This window comes from Sebastes umbrosus, chromosome 10 (genome assembly GCF_015220745.1).
Source record: "Sebastes umbrosus isolate fSebUmb1 chromosome 10, fSebUmb1.pri, whole genome shotgun sequence".
Classification (NCBI taxonomy): Eukaryota; Metazoa; Chordata; class Actinopteri; order Perciformes; family Sebastidae; genus Sebastes; species Sebastes umbrosus.
In genome coordinates, this window is record NC_051278.1 from 23354994 (window position 1) to 23371093 (window position 16100).

General features: G+C 42.9%; 1 protein-coding gene across 10 annotated transcripts in view; it reads right to left on the reverse strand.

Moving 5' to 3' along the window:
* Nucleotides 1–1970: 1970 nt before the first annotated feature.
* The window catches only part of LOC119495340 (protocadherin-15-like), a 306048-nt gene continuing 291918 nt past the window's right edge, over nucleotides 1971–16100 (reverse strand). For 2 of the 10 annotated variants that reach the window (XM_037781701.1, XM_037781702.1), the window contains 5 exons: nucleotides 9636–9651; nucleotides 8966–9004; nucleotides 8741–8814; nucleotides 6521–6635; nucleotides 3276–6350 (listed from right to left, as the gene is read on the reverse strand). In XM_037781701.1, coding sequence (XP_037637629.1) covers nucleotides 4380–6350; nucleotides 6521–6635; nucleotides 8741–8814; nucleotides 8966–9004; nucleotides 9636–9651 — 2215 coding nt within the window. In that variant the 3' untranslated portion in view covers nucleotides 3276–4379. The other 8 variants (XM_037781706.1, XM_037781705.1, XM_037781707.1 and 5 more) reach the window with 7 other exon arrangements.

Consider the following 16100-nt stretch of genomic DNA (forward strand, 5'->3'; position numbering starts at 1 on the left):
TGTCTTTTATTAGGTTATTATTTAATTTGATCTCATTTAACATTAATGTAATTGACTGTTGACTGTGGTTTTCTGTCAGTCACAGCCGGTCACTGTCACTTCATCATTTCTTGTCTCTTGCCTTTACCAGCCAGCCTCTGCTATGACAGATAACCAAACTGTTGTGACAGTGAACAGTAATGAAACTTCAGATCTACTTAGAAATTTCCAGTAGGTGTGCAACCTTTCATCATCTTCTGACAGTCTTATTTTTTTTTTTTTTTTAAGTATTAAATGCAAATGACAAGTAAATCCTATTTGAGGAGACATTGGATTGTGGGTTTCTCTTGAGCCACAAATTCATTACCGCAGAGATATGTCCATTCTTAATGCTTTAATTTAATCTACTAAGTGAAATGATCAGGGTAGAGAGTAAAAAAAAGGCTCGGGACATAATCCTGTGACAGACGAAAACGCTCAGTAGAAACGCTCTGGTTATTCGTTGGGCCAGCTTTAATCCAATTCATCAGGAGAGTATCCCAAAAAGAGATTGGTGATGTCTGTCCTTGTGTTTGAGAAGACGAGGGCACGGATGCATTTCATATCTACTGTGTGCTAATTATTTTTCTTCCTGGTTGCTGAGCTTTTTTTGGATACATGCTCACTTTAAGGCTTTGTTAAATAATACATATACACGTTTTATAAGAAAATAGCCAAAAAGGGCACAATATTGAGCCCCATCTGCACTGAACACGGTTTGTGCTGTTCTCCTGTCAGCAGTGGCAGGTCCATGTGAGCGGTGCATGCAGAGTGGATCACTAGAGAGTTGTTATCCACACAAGATGTCACACATTTAAAAGTTGAAAAAGACACAACTGACAATTAAAACAGGCCAAATCTTTATGCTTCTTTTTGCAGGTCTTGCTTCCATACCTTGTTCTTCTTCCGTAAGCGTAGTGCAGAGGTTTGTTTTGATCCTGTAGGACACCGGGCTTGTTGTGGTGGGAACAAGGTTCCCTCCTGACCTATTTTCTGAGCAGCTTTTTCAAACTCCTTCACTCTGGCATTCAGCTCCTGCTCCTTTCTGAACTCCAGCCTCCAAAGAGCTCTGTGAACTTGATTGGCATCCTCACAGTTTGATTGACTGCAGGACACTTTTTGTAAATGTCATTCTGGATGCGTTAGATGTGTCAATCTCCGATAAACCAAGAAACAAATGAAGGGAATGCGCTTGAGATTTCCATCGTCTTTTTGCCTTTTTGGTTGCAATCACCGCCATCTTAAAGAAACTCTTTTTTTTTTATGCAGTTTGAGTTGACAGGTGAGAGAGTGGGCTCAAGAAGACTGTCAGTTTCTCAGACTTCCCGGCATACTCCCCACTGCTTTTCACAGATACAGTAACTATCCATATCCCCATGTTTGGTGACCTGTCTTTGCTCTTCTTTAGAGAGAAAGCCCGCTGCATGAAGAAGGCCTCATTCTGACAGACCTCTCTCTGCCGACATCACATTTTTATGAGCTTACTGCTGAGTTCTACTCCTGCTGTGCTACCTTATATTCAACTTTCATCCCCATTATGAAATTCAAGGTCTGTATCTTTACAACCCCGAGCGTTCTTCACATCGTTATACACAATAATGCACTTTAATATCTTCAAAACTGTGAGCTGCTATTAACATTATCAATGTTGCTAAATCACCTTGTCATTGAGGAAAGGATGAAGTGTCAGAAATAGTCAAGGCCTGCAAATATGCTTCGCAATACACATTAAAATAGGTTAGAACTTTATTGAATCTGGTACATTTTTTGGTAGTCCTTTCCCCCCCTGTACGGGTCCTGATGTGTCAGTTAATAAATTATCATGAACAGAGTGAATCTGCATCATGTAAAGGGGTTGAAAATACCACATTCTGTAGTTACAAATGTCCATATAAAAACAATATGATCGCACTGTCATCTCTCACTGTTGAAATACAGTGATAACAGTCACGTGGGTATTATGTCTTTAATGTCATATGTTAGATTCTCCATCTCTGTTAGATACAAAATAGACAAAAATAATTTCATATATTTTTCAGAAATTTTCAAAAACATTGTCAAGTGATCACAACATAAATATAATCAATGACAATCTGAATCATTTGCAAGTAAAATGCTATTATCAAAATAATTTTCTTTTACTTTATCATATAGACTATAGAATCACAATTTCTTCATACGTTCACCGTGAGTTCTCTGTAAATAGCTTTAGTGAAATGAATGACAATCTCTTTGTGATCCGTTTCAGGATTTAAAAAAAAAAACAAAAACGGAGAAAAGAAAGTAAAACAATGGAATCACTCAATAAAAGAGGCCCATCTTCTGTGTTGAATAAAAAATAAAATTACAGTCAAGGGTTCACATGAAATTTCAGATTTTTTTGAGGCACTCGTTGCCCTGCAGCTCTATGTTCCCATCTGTAATAGCCCTGTCTTTGATAAACACTTCGTACAAATAAGCTTTAATGAATTATGGTTAAATAATATATTGTCGTAGACAGTGATCGGAGCTTCTCCAGTTCAGGCACACAATCATTTTTTTTATGATAAATTTCTTAACAAAAAAACAACATGATAAAGATAAGAAAATAACAAAAAGAAAATGAATTTTCTGCATGGTCAGTCAGAGTTTTGTCATTGGTATGTGCAGGCTGTTCCAGGGTCCCATCCATAGCTCCTCCTCGTCTGATAATGTGTGGTCGCTGTGGGACTCCAGCGTCTCCCTGCTGTCCTTGTGGTTGTCAACAGAAGTCTCTTGCTCCTCGTTGACACACGGGCCGCTGCTGTTTCTGTCAATCAAGGCCTTGGCAATGTTGGTTTTGGACCCAAAACTTTTAAGTTCCGTGATGGCGGATCCGAGGGAGCCGCAGGAGGCTCGAGTGTTGAGGTTGACGTCCACGTTAGAAGGAACACACGTACCTGTTCCATCTTCTGTGTCGCTTCCTGTGCCGTCGATGCTAGTGATTGAAGGGGGTTCTTCATGAGTCACGCCCAACTTATCTAGTTTTTTAAAATGCTTACCGAGCCGGCAGGGGGAGCCCGACTTCAAGTTGTTCGGGAGGGGCGGCCGCCGAGTTCTGACGATAGTGCCGTTCTGTGCGAGGTAGATGTTCCCGTTGATGTTGCTGTGGCTGTTGGGGAGTCGGTTCCGCTGGATCTCTGTGGTGCTCTCCTCTCCCGTGGAGCTGGTCTCATTCTCCCGATCTACCACCAGCTTAATCCGCTTCTTTTTCCCCAGCTGAGGAGGATAGAAGGGGTCAAGGTCAATATCTGTTTTTTTTCAGAAGGTACAGTATATATGAATCCTGGGAAGTACCGGAAATAAACAAGTCACCATTACTGCGGTGGCGTCTCCCTACAATATGTGCGCCTTTGAATGCAAGTAACTAACTGTGGTAACTGGGGACTCTCAGCCGAGTGCATCATGGTTACTCGTTGTGACAGAAGCTGTGACCTCGTACTCATCTGTGTTTATTATCTACTCCAACCCTTTACGTAAGTTACCACGACCAACCAAGGATGCATTTGGCTGAAAATCACCAGTTAATACTGTTAGGGTCACCACGACTTGCCACCGCAGTATTGGCGGCGCAGAACACACAAAGTGGTCGCCGGATTTGTCTATATGTAAATGTCTCAGAAAAGAAAGCAAACACAAACACTGCAGAAACTGTAGATAGCTGGGTTGTACAAGATCTCGGTATTTAAGGGGAATTCACTCCATAATTTACTTCTTTGTTCCAGAAAAAATATTCAGGTTTTTAGCAGAAGTTATGCTGTTATATATTTGAGGATTATTATGTACTGAACAAAGATGCTTTCCACAAATCAAACATATGGCCATAAAATGGTGTTTTTACAGTAATATAACTGTGCACTTTCAAGAAGAATTCATACTCTAACAAATGAGAGTATAAACCCCATCCTGTGATCAAGTATCTGCAGTTCTGTGTTTTTGTATTTATGAGGAGAAGTGTTGTTTTTCTATGGAAAAGAGTAATACTGTACATTCCCAGAAAGAGATCATTTCAAAATCAGAGGAAAACACTCAGTCAAAGCAGATAGTACTGCAACATGCAAAATCTCACAGTAGAAACAAGAGCATGATGTTATACAAAAAGTAAAAGCATAAAAACACACCCAGGAAACATCAAAGAGAAGAATAAGTCAAAGGTCTAAGAAAGAGAGCAAAACTCTGAGATTTTGCAGCAGGAAACCTCCGACGGTTTTCCTTGCTTAGGGGAAAAGAGGAAAAAGTGGACGTTTGAAACACTCTGTAGTAGCAAGCAATATTTCTTCACTCCCATGCAAGGGTAATTGATTTTATTCACTCTCTTACTTCACAGTGGACAATATATCTCTCTAGAAGGAAGTTGAGTTTCCTTCAGACTCTGAATCTGCATCCGACGTAGCCTTCGACGCACTGCCGGCCTCTGATCCGGAGCCGCTGGCTGAGGATTTGTCAGAGGAGATGGCGTCCTCGTCCACCTCGGTGATAGGGGACAGTCCTCCGTATGTCTCTACAGAGGTGTCCCCGATGCTTCTGACCTCGGAGCTGTATGGCGGACCAGTATAGGAAGAAGAGGGCCCGGGGTCTCCGGAACCCACGCTGGACCTCGCGGGCGATGCGTCGTCACTTAACTCGCTGGCTGACTCTTTGCTCTCGTCAGCAGTCTCGGATCCTTCCTCATCCTCTTCTTCACTCTCCTCTGTGATTGTGTCCTCAGATTTGCGGCTCAGGATGGACTTTTGGGAACGCCGGCTGCCACTGGCGGACTGGGAACCAGCTGAACTCTCCTCGCTGCCCTGGGAACTCTGGTCTGTTTTCTGGCTGCCGGCTGCAGAGCCTCCATCGGACTCTGACCCAGACGTTTTCCTCTGGCTGGACTCTCGCGACAAAGAGCCTTCACTCCCTGACCCTGACCCTGACTCTGCATCGCTGGCTGTTCCTGTCCCTGACTCGCCCTCACTGAGTTCTTCACTGGACTTCTCTGAGGTTACGGCACTTCCTGATGATCTGCTTTTCTGTGACGACCTAACAGTGGAGCCAGATAAAGATGCCGCACTGCTAATGCTACCACTGCCCCTCTCACTTGCACTTCCTCTGGAAACACTACCACTACCACTCCCACTCCCACTTCCACTGCCACTTCCACTCCCACTACCACTACCACTGCCACTCCCACTCCCACTACCACTGCCACTACCACTACCACTACCACTCCCACTACCACTTCCACTTCCACTGCCACTCACGCCTGAAGCGCCGCTCCCCTTGCTGGCCTCAGTAGCTGATGATCTCATGGAAGAGCGGGCAGAAGACCCACTTTCTCTAGTGCTCCCTGAAGCCTCTTCCTCCTCAGACTCTTCATCAGAGCCTCTCTCTGTCCCTGAATCCTTCTCTGTGCTCGTTTCCTTCTCTGTTGCTGTTCCCGATTCTGTTCCTTTCTCAGATTCAGACTCTTTCTCAGACTCAGACTCCTTCTCAGTTTCCGATTCTTTCTCTGTAGCCGAAGACCTCTCCGACTCCGATTCTCTTTCCGTCCCAGATTCTTTCTCACTGACAGATTCCTTCTCAGTTTCTTCTCCTTCAGATTTGGACTTGCTTTCCTCATCAGAATCCCCCGGCTCTTCGTCAGGCTCTTCCTCTGAGTCCACAGTGCTTTCGTTGGTTTCATCCCTGTCCAAATCTACTTTCAGATGATCTGTGTCAACACTGCCTCTCTCTGAGGATTCCTCATCAGAGTCTCTCTCCTTACCGCTCCCACTTGCACCTGCCTCTGGCTCACTTTCTGTCACACTAATGGACACTTTAGACTTCTTGTCATCTTCACTGGCTACCTGTGAGGCCTCCTCGTCTCTCTCGCTGCCTGTGCCCGAGCCACGACTCACGCTGCTCTGTGACTTCCTCCGAAGCAGCAACTTGTTGCCCAAGTTGATTTTCTTCAAAACTTTGCCAAGCCGGCTGCGGGTATCAGTCTTGCTGTCGATCGGTCCCAAGCCGGCTGGTCCGCCAGTCAGACTCTCCTGGCTGTCAATACGGCGGGCTGACATCAGTTTGGCGTAATCCTTGTCCTTCTTGCCGGCACCAAACATCTTGAACATCTTGGCTTTCTTCCATGAAGCTTTGCCAGAAGGACCGGCATCAGACGGCTGCTTGCTGGCCGCCAGGAATTTGCTGAGTTTCATGACAGACTTCAGTTTCTTGGCAGCCTTAGAAGGCTCGCCCGCCTCTGCTGGCTCAGCTGGTTCGATTTCATCCCCTGGCGGCATGTCCCTAAAGGCAACTCGCTTGGGTGCACCTCTACCGCGGCCCCTGCCTCTGCCTCGGTCCTAAGACAGTCATATTCAATTCAGAATTTGTGATAATAGATCTATAATGTGTGTCGGGTTGATACTTCTCTTTCAATAATACACTGGACACACAACCTATGAAGGCAATAATTAACAATCTTGACATTATCAATGCACGTATGAAATTCACATCTAAGGAAAGGTAATACCTCAGTGCCATGAGGACCGTAGTAATACCCGTCGTCCTCCACGATCACCTCTCCATATTCATCGTACATGGGAGTTATCAGCCTCCTCCGACTGCCATACTGAGGAATGTCATACCTGAGAAATAGATTCACACAAAACATGAACAGTGTTTAAAATTACTGTGGACTACCTTGACCATTTGTTTATAGTTTTAATGACTCTTAAAGTAAGCCAGACAGCATCGGCAACAACGACGTAATGAGTTTAAATAAATGGATTCATCTACATCCTCTCCTATATGAGGCTGGCCTCATGCACTACAGCTTTTGGTCTCTTTTTGGTCGATTTGGCCATATCTTCCATCAGATAGGCAGTAATTGCTGTGGGGATTTGCTGCACTCTGTAAGTTTGGAGGGATATAATGGAGAGAAAGAAAGTTGCAGAAGCTAATAGAGCTTTTCCAAAAATAAATATAGCGCAGTACATATTTGCTCATGTTTGTCAAAGGGGTCTAATAAATTACAAGAAAGCAAACCCATGCTGAGATGGGAACCTGTGGAGTAATAAGTAATGCCTAAAAGCCCATTAAAACTCTTGAATAAAATCAGGTTGCATAACGCTTCTCCAATGTGCTGCTTTTTTTTTATTGCAGAGCATGTTTGGCTGCATGGCTTTCATCAGGGGAGTGTTAAATGAGTCTATCCAGCCAAGCCGCCCCCAACTAAAGAGAGCAGAATGCAGTTTTATTTTCTGCCAATTGCCATTAAAATGAAAGACGTGAAGATGAAGAAGAGGTTTAATCATTTATCTATTGTTTTCGTGTTTGACAGTTTGAATATTTCTAAATATTATCCAGGCAGATTGTCTGCTTTAGTGTGGTGGATGGCTGCAATTAGCTTGGATCGTTGATATTGAACATTTGAATTATTCTCTTTACTCTACAATACTGAGTTAGAGAAGAGCCTAAAGGAAAGAGGCTTAAAAGCTTGACCGCTGTTAAAGTTTGCCGCTCAATGCATATAGAGACACATCAAAGGCATCCGGTCACAGTGATGGTGGTACACTCATTGGCAATAGAAGCTTTGACAATGAACTTTCTGACATATTATCTTTTAAATATATATATATTTTTTTATATTGAATTGTGCCATGAATCACACATATAATGTTTGTCAATTTAAAAGATAATTTTGCAAGTCAAGAAAGTCACAGTTTATTGTAAAACTGTTGAAGTATAAGACAAAATACATAAATTAAAATACCTAATTAGAAAGACACCCAAAAGTCGCGTAAGTGACGTCTCTCTTGCTGAAGCTACGATGCCTGTGTGTTTCGTACTGGGATGTCACAAGAGCAAAAAATCTTCCTCGTTCTTTGGACAAACTGCGACTTTTTTGACTTGCAAAATTATCTTTTCAATTAACAAACATCATATGTGTGATTCATGGCGTAATTCAAACAGGATCAAAACTATATTTGTCTCTCGTCGTTGACTACCATACATATTATTTCTGAAATAAGGTCCCATGGTGGTCCACCTGAAGGGGAGGTACAGCTTGTTGCACATGAGGGCCAGCGTGATTCAGACAACGTGAGCAACAGCTGAGGTAATTAGAATTATTAAAGATTACCTATATTAAGTTGTTGAGTAACTGCGGAGGCAATTACAACATATCAATATGGAGTTTTTTTTAACATTCGTCAGATTTTCTTTCAGCGTTTTAAACCTGTAAGGTGCAAAATCTTCTCCCTGTTTTGATTAACTTGTAATTCCCCATAGTGGTAGTCACCTGCCGTAGACTGGGAGCGTTTAATGAATAACAATTTCTCAGCAGCTGTTACGGCTTTGAGTTCCATGTTTTTCCTCTTTACGCCATATGGACTAAGGAACAGGCGAGCCAAAGCACCTTCTATCCATTAAACCATGGGAAAACTCTTTCACACTCTCAGGTGCCCGACTCAATTGATCTCATTTGACGGGAGCAGAAAGGGTAAACGCTCGGATGTTATGTACGGCTGAAGGGGAAGCACAAGTTATGCTCATCATTTTATTCTGAACTTCTTTAAAAGACTGTCCTCTCCCCAAGGACCTTAAGAAATGAGAGCTGGAAAGCAAGGTCATAATAAATAAGACCTAACGATGTTATTTTTTTTTGCTTTAAATGAACCGATGGAGATCAGTTTCATGGATTGTAGTAAGAAAGATGAGAGCTGAGACGGTCAGCGGGCTGCATGCTCACCCTTGGTCGTAATTATAGTAGTCTTGCGCGTAGTAGTCCTGGCCTGGGTCGATACCGGACTCCATGGAGAGTTCCTTCATTTCAGAGAGGCAGAGAGAGAAATTACTCAGCACTCCTCGGAGGAACACAGAAGAAGAAGAAGAAGAGCAGCAGCAGCGTATAAGGTGAGTATACAGCAGAATGACTACAATCCCCGTGAATTAAGAAAAGCAGGAGGGTTTCTACCTCAGGTCTCAGAAGAGATGGCCTCAGCAGTTGCTGTTGCTGCCAAAGATTAGTACAGAAGGATGGAAGGAAGGGATGGTCAGGAGAGACACAAACGTAAGGAAGAGTTCACTCCACACATTTCAGATGTAAATCCAGACAATGCAGGCCTCTCTTATATGTATCGCTAAGTCTATGTTATAAACAATGGAGGAGCAAGATGAAAAGATTGTTAAATATTGATGGAAACGAAGCAAGGAAAAAGAGGGAAGCCAAGCAATAGGAGTAAGTAGGAAATTGCAAATAAAAAAACATCCATATGTCAGATGCTGACAGTTCATAGATTATTTGAAGGTGACAAAAACAGAGTTTAATGTCAAACAGAGTCACTTTGTTTGGTCCCTGATTAGTTTTTTTCCCACCACAGGAGAAAAAAACTCATCCAAATGCTTATCTGCTGTTCGACAGGAACATTGGGGAATACAACAGACGTTCAAATCAAACCTAAACTGTAATGTCAGTGTCAGAAGTCCTATCACCGGGATCTCATCTTAGTCTCATTTAGTGTTTTCCATCAAGTGAGTTGTAGATAAGAATAATAAGATATAAACTGCCTCAAGCTGCTTTGAGGGTGACAAAATGTCTCGGCGCAACAATGAGATAAAAACACATCAACAACAGGAATGCTTACCTGTCTGCCTCGCCTCCTGTGTGCCGCGGAAAAGGAGGAAATAAGACAAATAAGACAAATAATGAATATGGATTGACAGCAACATTTCAAGTGCTTCTAGATAAATGAAATGTTAAGCCTACAGGGCTACATTCTGCTGACCAGTGAGGACATTGCAGCTTTACTTACTGTGCATTTTCACGTGTTAAATTACTGAGTTGCAGATATTGTTCAGTTTTAAAAAAGGGTGCCTAAGGCCACAATGTTATCGTGCTGGTGTGGGCTGTTTTTTCCCCCGTTATCTCATCCAAACAGGGAGGAAAGAAAAGATACAATAAAATGCAAATATCAAAGAGGCTGCGAAGATTGGAATTTGAAAAAAAGTCAGTGTTTATACAGACATATCTAGAGCATCTAGCAGATATGAAAAGGACATTGTGATTCAGGGAGGACTCAAAGAAAGTTAATAAAATTGTCTTTTGTTATCACATCATAATTCGCCGTTTTCTTTCAACGCACGGCAATGTTTTTTTTTTAGCTAAATTGAAGGAGGTAAATCTTAAAGATTTCCCTCTATCAAACACATAAAAAAAACAAACTCCAGAGGACAACAGTGCGTCTGCAGTGCATTCGGTACGAGTCAATGAGAATCGGCGAGTAATGGAGCAGCCGGGCTGAACCCTCCAGTTTCACAAGCGTACAACTGTAACCTGTCTGGGCCCATAAATGATGACGACTTTCACACTCAGATATATGGCCAAGCGATGATGTGAGCTTCCTCTGGAGAGCTGTAATCTGTTATTATGGGCAGGGACCAGGGGACAGGGCACCGCCATATGGCCACACCTCCCAGGCAGAGTGGATGATGGGAGAGGGAGCTGATGGATGACCTGTTGGCTTGGCTGCTGGCTACTGCTGCTTCATGAAACATCGAGAAAAATGGCCCAGTGGACAGCAGCCGTAGGAAGTTTGCACAAGAGGGGACTTGGGGGGAAGAGATGGTTGATAAGGTAATGTTGTGGAAAAAGAGGTGAGAGAGGTGAGCTCAGAATTACAGCAAGACCGGAATACTGAAGAACCCAGCGTGTTATATCGACAGCAGTCAGCTGATCTTCACAAATAACTAGCTTTACACCCGTTCACTGCATATTTATATGTAGGAAATAATAAAAATGGATTTTTTTATTCTGCAGCCACAAAAACCTAAACCAACAAAACAAATTTACCCAACCTACTGAAGCAGAAATCAGTTAAAGGAATAATTCAACATTTTGGGAAATACGCCGAGGGTAAGATGAGAAGAATGATACCACTCTCCCGTGTGAGAGTGGTATTGATTTTCTCATCAAATTCTCAGTATAAAAACGAATAAACGTGCTTCCCAAATTGTTAAATGTTAACAAAAATATGATACACTATGTGGTGGAAGAGCAGGTGGATGTTTTCATGCAACAAAGGATCTCTCTGATCAGCATTTTGTGTGTACATTGATATTAATTATAGCCTAATTTTTAAAATGTATTTTAACATACGGTCTTTGATTTGTATTTTCTTGAACATACTATGCTGATATCTGGTTGGTTGAGACAGTCTCATCTTTTCATCTTCATCAAATTTCTACTCAAAACATACTAAGTATATGTTGATTTTTTCTTATTTTTTTATTCATTTTGTAACTTTTCCGAAGAAAAGTGCTCTAGAAATAAAGTTTAGTGCTACATAAATTATTAAAACTGGTATAACGCTTCAGTTCTGTCTTCCTTGTGATCGTTTTTCTGTGTTAGTGCAAGGAATTATCAGTCAGGACACAAAAAAACAGCTGTAAAATTGGAACATAGAGAATACCATCCATTAAGGCGTACTGCTCTTTGGGTTGAAAAGAAAAAAAAAACAGCATGTGAGCTGCTTGCCTTTTTACAAAAGCGATTACCCCATGAAGTGAACATGGAATACAGAATTGGCCGGCCTTCGATCCGCCCATCAGGGGAACGTGTGATGAATCAAACATTACATTGCTCTGGAAGGGAGGTATGCTAAGACCATTTGCCTTAGGGCATGGAGGGCGAAACAAACACGTCGAAGGGTACGTGTGAGAAAGAGAGGAGTGGAAGCGAAAAAAAACCTGAGCACACAAAAGAAGAGAGAGGGGGACAGAGGCCGCATTGCAATGAGTGTAAAGAAGGTAATAGAATCTCCAGAGAACCACAAGGAGAGATTAACAAGAAGAGGCCAAGGATTGGAAAGTATTAGAACTAACTACAGGGAGCGAGGAAGTGAGAGGGAGAAACACAGACAAATGGGAAAGGCAGAAGGTCACAGAGATGGAAAAAAAAGGAGAGGGTAACAGTAGTTGACAGTCCCACAGGCAGCGGCCCTAGTTAACGATTGATTGGCTCTCTAATTAGCCTTTTCCAGTGTGCACTGGGACATCACAGTGACTACTTTATCATGCTGGGAGGATCTCTGCAGACATGTGAATAGACAGGTCCCCCAGAGGTTGGCTCTCTCCATTCAACATGAGCCTGCCGGGGAACCCAGTCGATGGGTTTTTATAGCTGCTGCTGCTGCTTCAACCAACATAAGAAGATGTTTTCATGTAGAAGTGCCTGGCCCTGTCTTATCTGTATTCAACTGTAGCCTGCCTTAGTGTAATTAGTTTAATTTCATGTAATATTGGTTTATATTAAGGCTGTCGAAGTTAACGCAATAATAACTCGTTAATGCAAATTCACTAATTCACTAATTTCGTTAACACATTAACATCATTTTGTAGGTTGTAGCGGGCTCAGTTTTAAAGCTAGAGTGAAGATACTGGAATCATATGAAATTAAAAACCCTAAGGAATCCATTGGTACCAACCATGTCATACTAGCCTGTCAGGAAGGAGGCTAAATAACATTCCAACTTTGCACTAAATTTACCCTACAAACTGTCTTGGCCATTTTCAAAGGGGTCCCTTGACCTCTGACCTCAAGATATGTGAATGAAAATTGGTTCTATGGGTACCCACGAGTCTCCTCTTTACAGACATGCACACTTTATGATAATCACATGCAGTTTGGGGCAAGTCATAATCAAGTCAGCACACTGACAGCTGTTGTTGCCTGTTGGGCTTGAGTTTGCAATGTTATAATTTGATCATGCTAAATGCAGTACCTGTGAGGGTTTCTGGACAATATTTGTTATTGTTTTGTGTTGTTAACTGATTTCCAATAATAAATATATACATATATTTGCATTAAGCAAGCATATTTGCCCACTCCCATGCTGATAAGAGTATTAAATACTTGACAAATCTCCCTTTAAGGTACATTTCGAACAGATAAAAAATGTGCGATCACGATTAACTATTTTAATCAATTGACAGCCCTAATTTCACAAAGCGTTTCCTGTAGCTTGCCTTAGCGTAATAACCAATTCATTTCATTTCACGTAATGTTGGTTAATATATTTCTAGAATAGTTTTTTTTATGTGTTTATTGTTCCCTTGCTCCGGGGCAGATATGACAATCAGTTATTTCAGTGCATCATACATCTGTAATGTTTATGTCTCACATACATCCATCACGGTGAGTAGTTTAAAACAATGCAGTATTTCATGTGAGCTGCACAATGGTTTGAATACGTTTCACCAACAAATCCGATCCGATCATCCTTCCTGAATACTCTGAAGCTCATTTCATAGTATTTGCATACCTTTGGGAAATTCTGAACAGTTATGGTAATTTCCCCTCATTTGGAAAAAAAACCCCAAAAACATAATTCTTTCTTTTGCTTAATTTAGATTCTGCACAAAGCAACATCATCCTAAATGTTCACGCTCTTATCTTATGTGAAGAAGTAGAAGAACAAATTCAAAATCAGCAATACGCAGCCAGCAAATGGTTTTAAGGAAACAGACCCCAGGGTTGTGAAATGTATAAATGTTGGTCTTTAGTATAATTTAATTAAAGTAGCGTTGGTTATGAAATGTTAATGTTAAGATTATGAACAGAAATAACTTATAACACTAACTAGAACTGTTAACTCTGGGGTATCATTAATACTTTCATAGCTCTCATAGCAGTTCATATAATTAAAACATGCAAAATGAACTGAGCCGAACTGACACTGTACATGCAAGCCTCTTTTTGTACCCTAATGCAAGCCTGTAAGCATATCGTACAGTCGATGTGGCGGAGCGGAGTATATTTCTTGACAGGTGGCACTAAAATCTGATTTCCACATCAAGTAAAAAAAACATTTTCTCTGAAAGACCCAAACAACAGAACAACAGGCATGAATATATATATAAATGGAAATAATGAGAGTGTGGAGACAAAGAGGGAAAAGTCAGAACACTGTGGATTGAGAAGAAAAGCTCTCAGCAGTGTTTGGGCTGCTCGAGTTCAATTGGCCCGTCTGCTGAACGTCTGTTACCATGTTCAGTTCGTTCGTTCCATTTTCAGCACAGTTCGTACTTGTTGTCGAGTTGATTTGGACCGCAGAGCTGGAGTTGGTTGTTTTTGGCGTGCTCTGCTCATCCCAGGGATCAGAGCTTTGCGGTTTGTTAGCACCCTCTGATTCTTCAGTCACTTGTGGTTTCTTGTTAAACTTGGGCACCTTGCAAGTTTTGTCTACTTGGCTGTACAGGTTGGCAACAGACCTCTCTATTGCGGCTAGATTCTGGATGTTTTTCAGGATCCCTTTAAGCTCCTTCCTCCCCCCGTCACTTTTCGATGGGTCGAGAGGAGGGGGGAGTTTCCGTTCTGAAACGGGGCGAAGCGAGGAAACGGACGGCAAATTGGTTGGAACGAACTGGACGACTGGGCGCGAGTGATCGCTGACGGCGGGTGAGGGTGGGGGCGGTGGAGGAAGAGGGAGGTGAGGAAAAGGGAGGTGAGGAGGAGGGAGGTGAGGAGGAGGGAGGGGAGGAAGAGGCGGCGGAGGAGGTGGGGGCGCAACCGGCTTATCGACAGAAGGAGGAGGAGGAGGAGACGAGGGAGGGGTATATAGAGGTTGAGGTGGAGAAGAAGGTGGACTAGAGGGAGGAGATGTGGGTGGGGAGGGTGGATGTTGCCTTGGAGGAGGAGGCGGGGGATTTTCTGGTGGGTCTGGTATGATCTCCACCGTGATCTGACAAGGCTGAACTGTCATGTAGCTGGAGATGCTGGTGCTGAACCTCCTGAGGACGGGCGGAGTCGGTCTCTGGCTGGGCCACGAGTCATCTCCCTGAGCATTGATAATGCTGGGAGGCACGTCCCTGCCAACAGAAGGGGAGCTGTAGGAGTAATCCATGATGGAGAGCAGAGTTTCGGAGCTCAGCTCCAGCGTTTCATCACCGTCTCTATCCCTGACAAGGATGGAAGCGAGGGAACCTTGGGAGCCTCTGTTTTGCTTGAGGTATTGCTCCTGAAAGGCCTGTTGCTCAAACTGCCTGGCCTGCTCGCGGACTGACAACTTGGTCTCTTCGCTGCCACTCAGGTGAAGCGTGGACGAACTCTCCGGCCTTCGCCTGCCGCTCATGGCTGCATGGAGCAGCTCAAGCTCCCAATCGTCCGGGTCCAAAAGACCTTGTCTCCTCGGCCCTACGTGAATGCGAGCAGGCATCGACCAGACACAATCTGACCCCACTGAGTGGTGGGGAGAAAAGTTGAACCTCTTTTCAGACGGACTCTCCCCTCGAGCAGAGACCTCGGGACTGCTGTCATCGTACACAGGGTTGTGAGTGGTGAGCGGGTTGCGGTCTGACAGGAAGGTCACGTTGCTCTCTGACTTGGGCAAGTTGACATGCAGTGCTCCGTTGCCGCGGGCTGCAATGGCGCGACAGGCGAAGGTGCTAAGAATCCTCTGGTGTTCGGCCTCCTCAATGACAGACTTTTTAGCCCTGTTGCCAGTAAAAGGTGGAGGTGAAGAAGAAAAAAGACTTGAGACAGGTGAAGATTAATGGTTTTAAGGGTGAGCGAAGCAAAGGGAAGTGTGATGCAGAAGCAACACTGCTAATTGTTCCTGCAGCTTAACTGATTATGACTCTAAGTATTGTGACTGTCACGCAGAACGTCTGTATTTTAAGGCTTTAAGGCAAATCAAATGAAAAAGATAACTTTTAAAAAAAAACTTTCTAAGCTTATGCTAAAGGATTAAAAGGGTGATGTGATTAAATATTGAATTTGTTAAATGATTATGTGCACAGATATTGCCGGGCTTTGGTCCAAAGATACAGTATGAAGCAAATAAACAACATCAACCCATATTGGATGCATTAGTGAAATCAGTCACAACACTAAGAGATGAAGAGAAGGTAAAGGCCACACGGCACAAAAGGAGACGACTGACTGATGGGAAGGGAGAGCGCTAGAAGACAGTTATAGAGATATATCTACTGAAGTTCACTAAATCTAAACAGAGGGTGCTTCACTTTTCCTGATTACATGGAAAACTACAAAATGTTTCCACTACAACCACTTTACCAAGGGTAATTAACAAAACAGGCTTTGCCAATTAGAA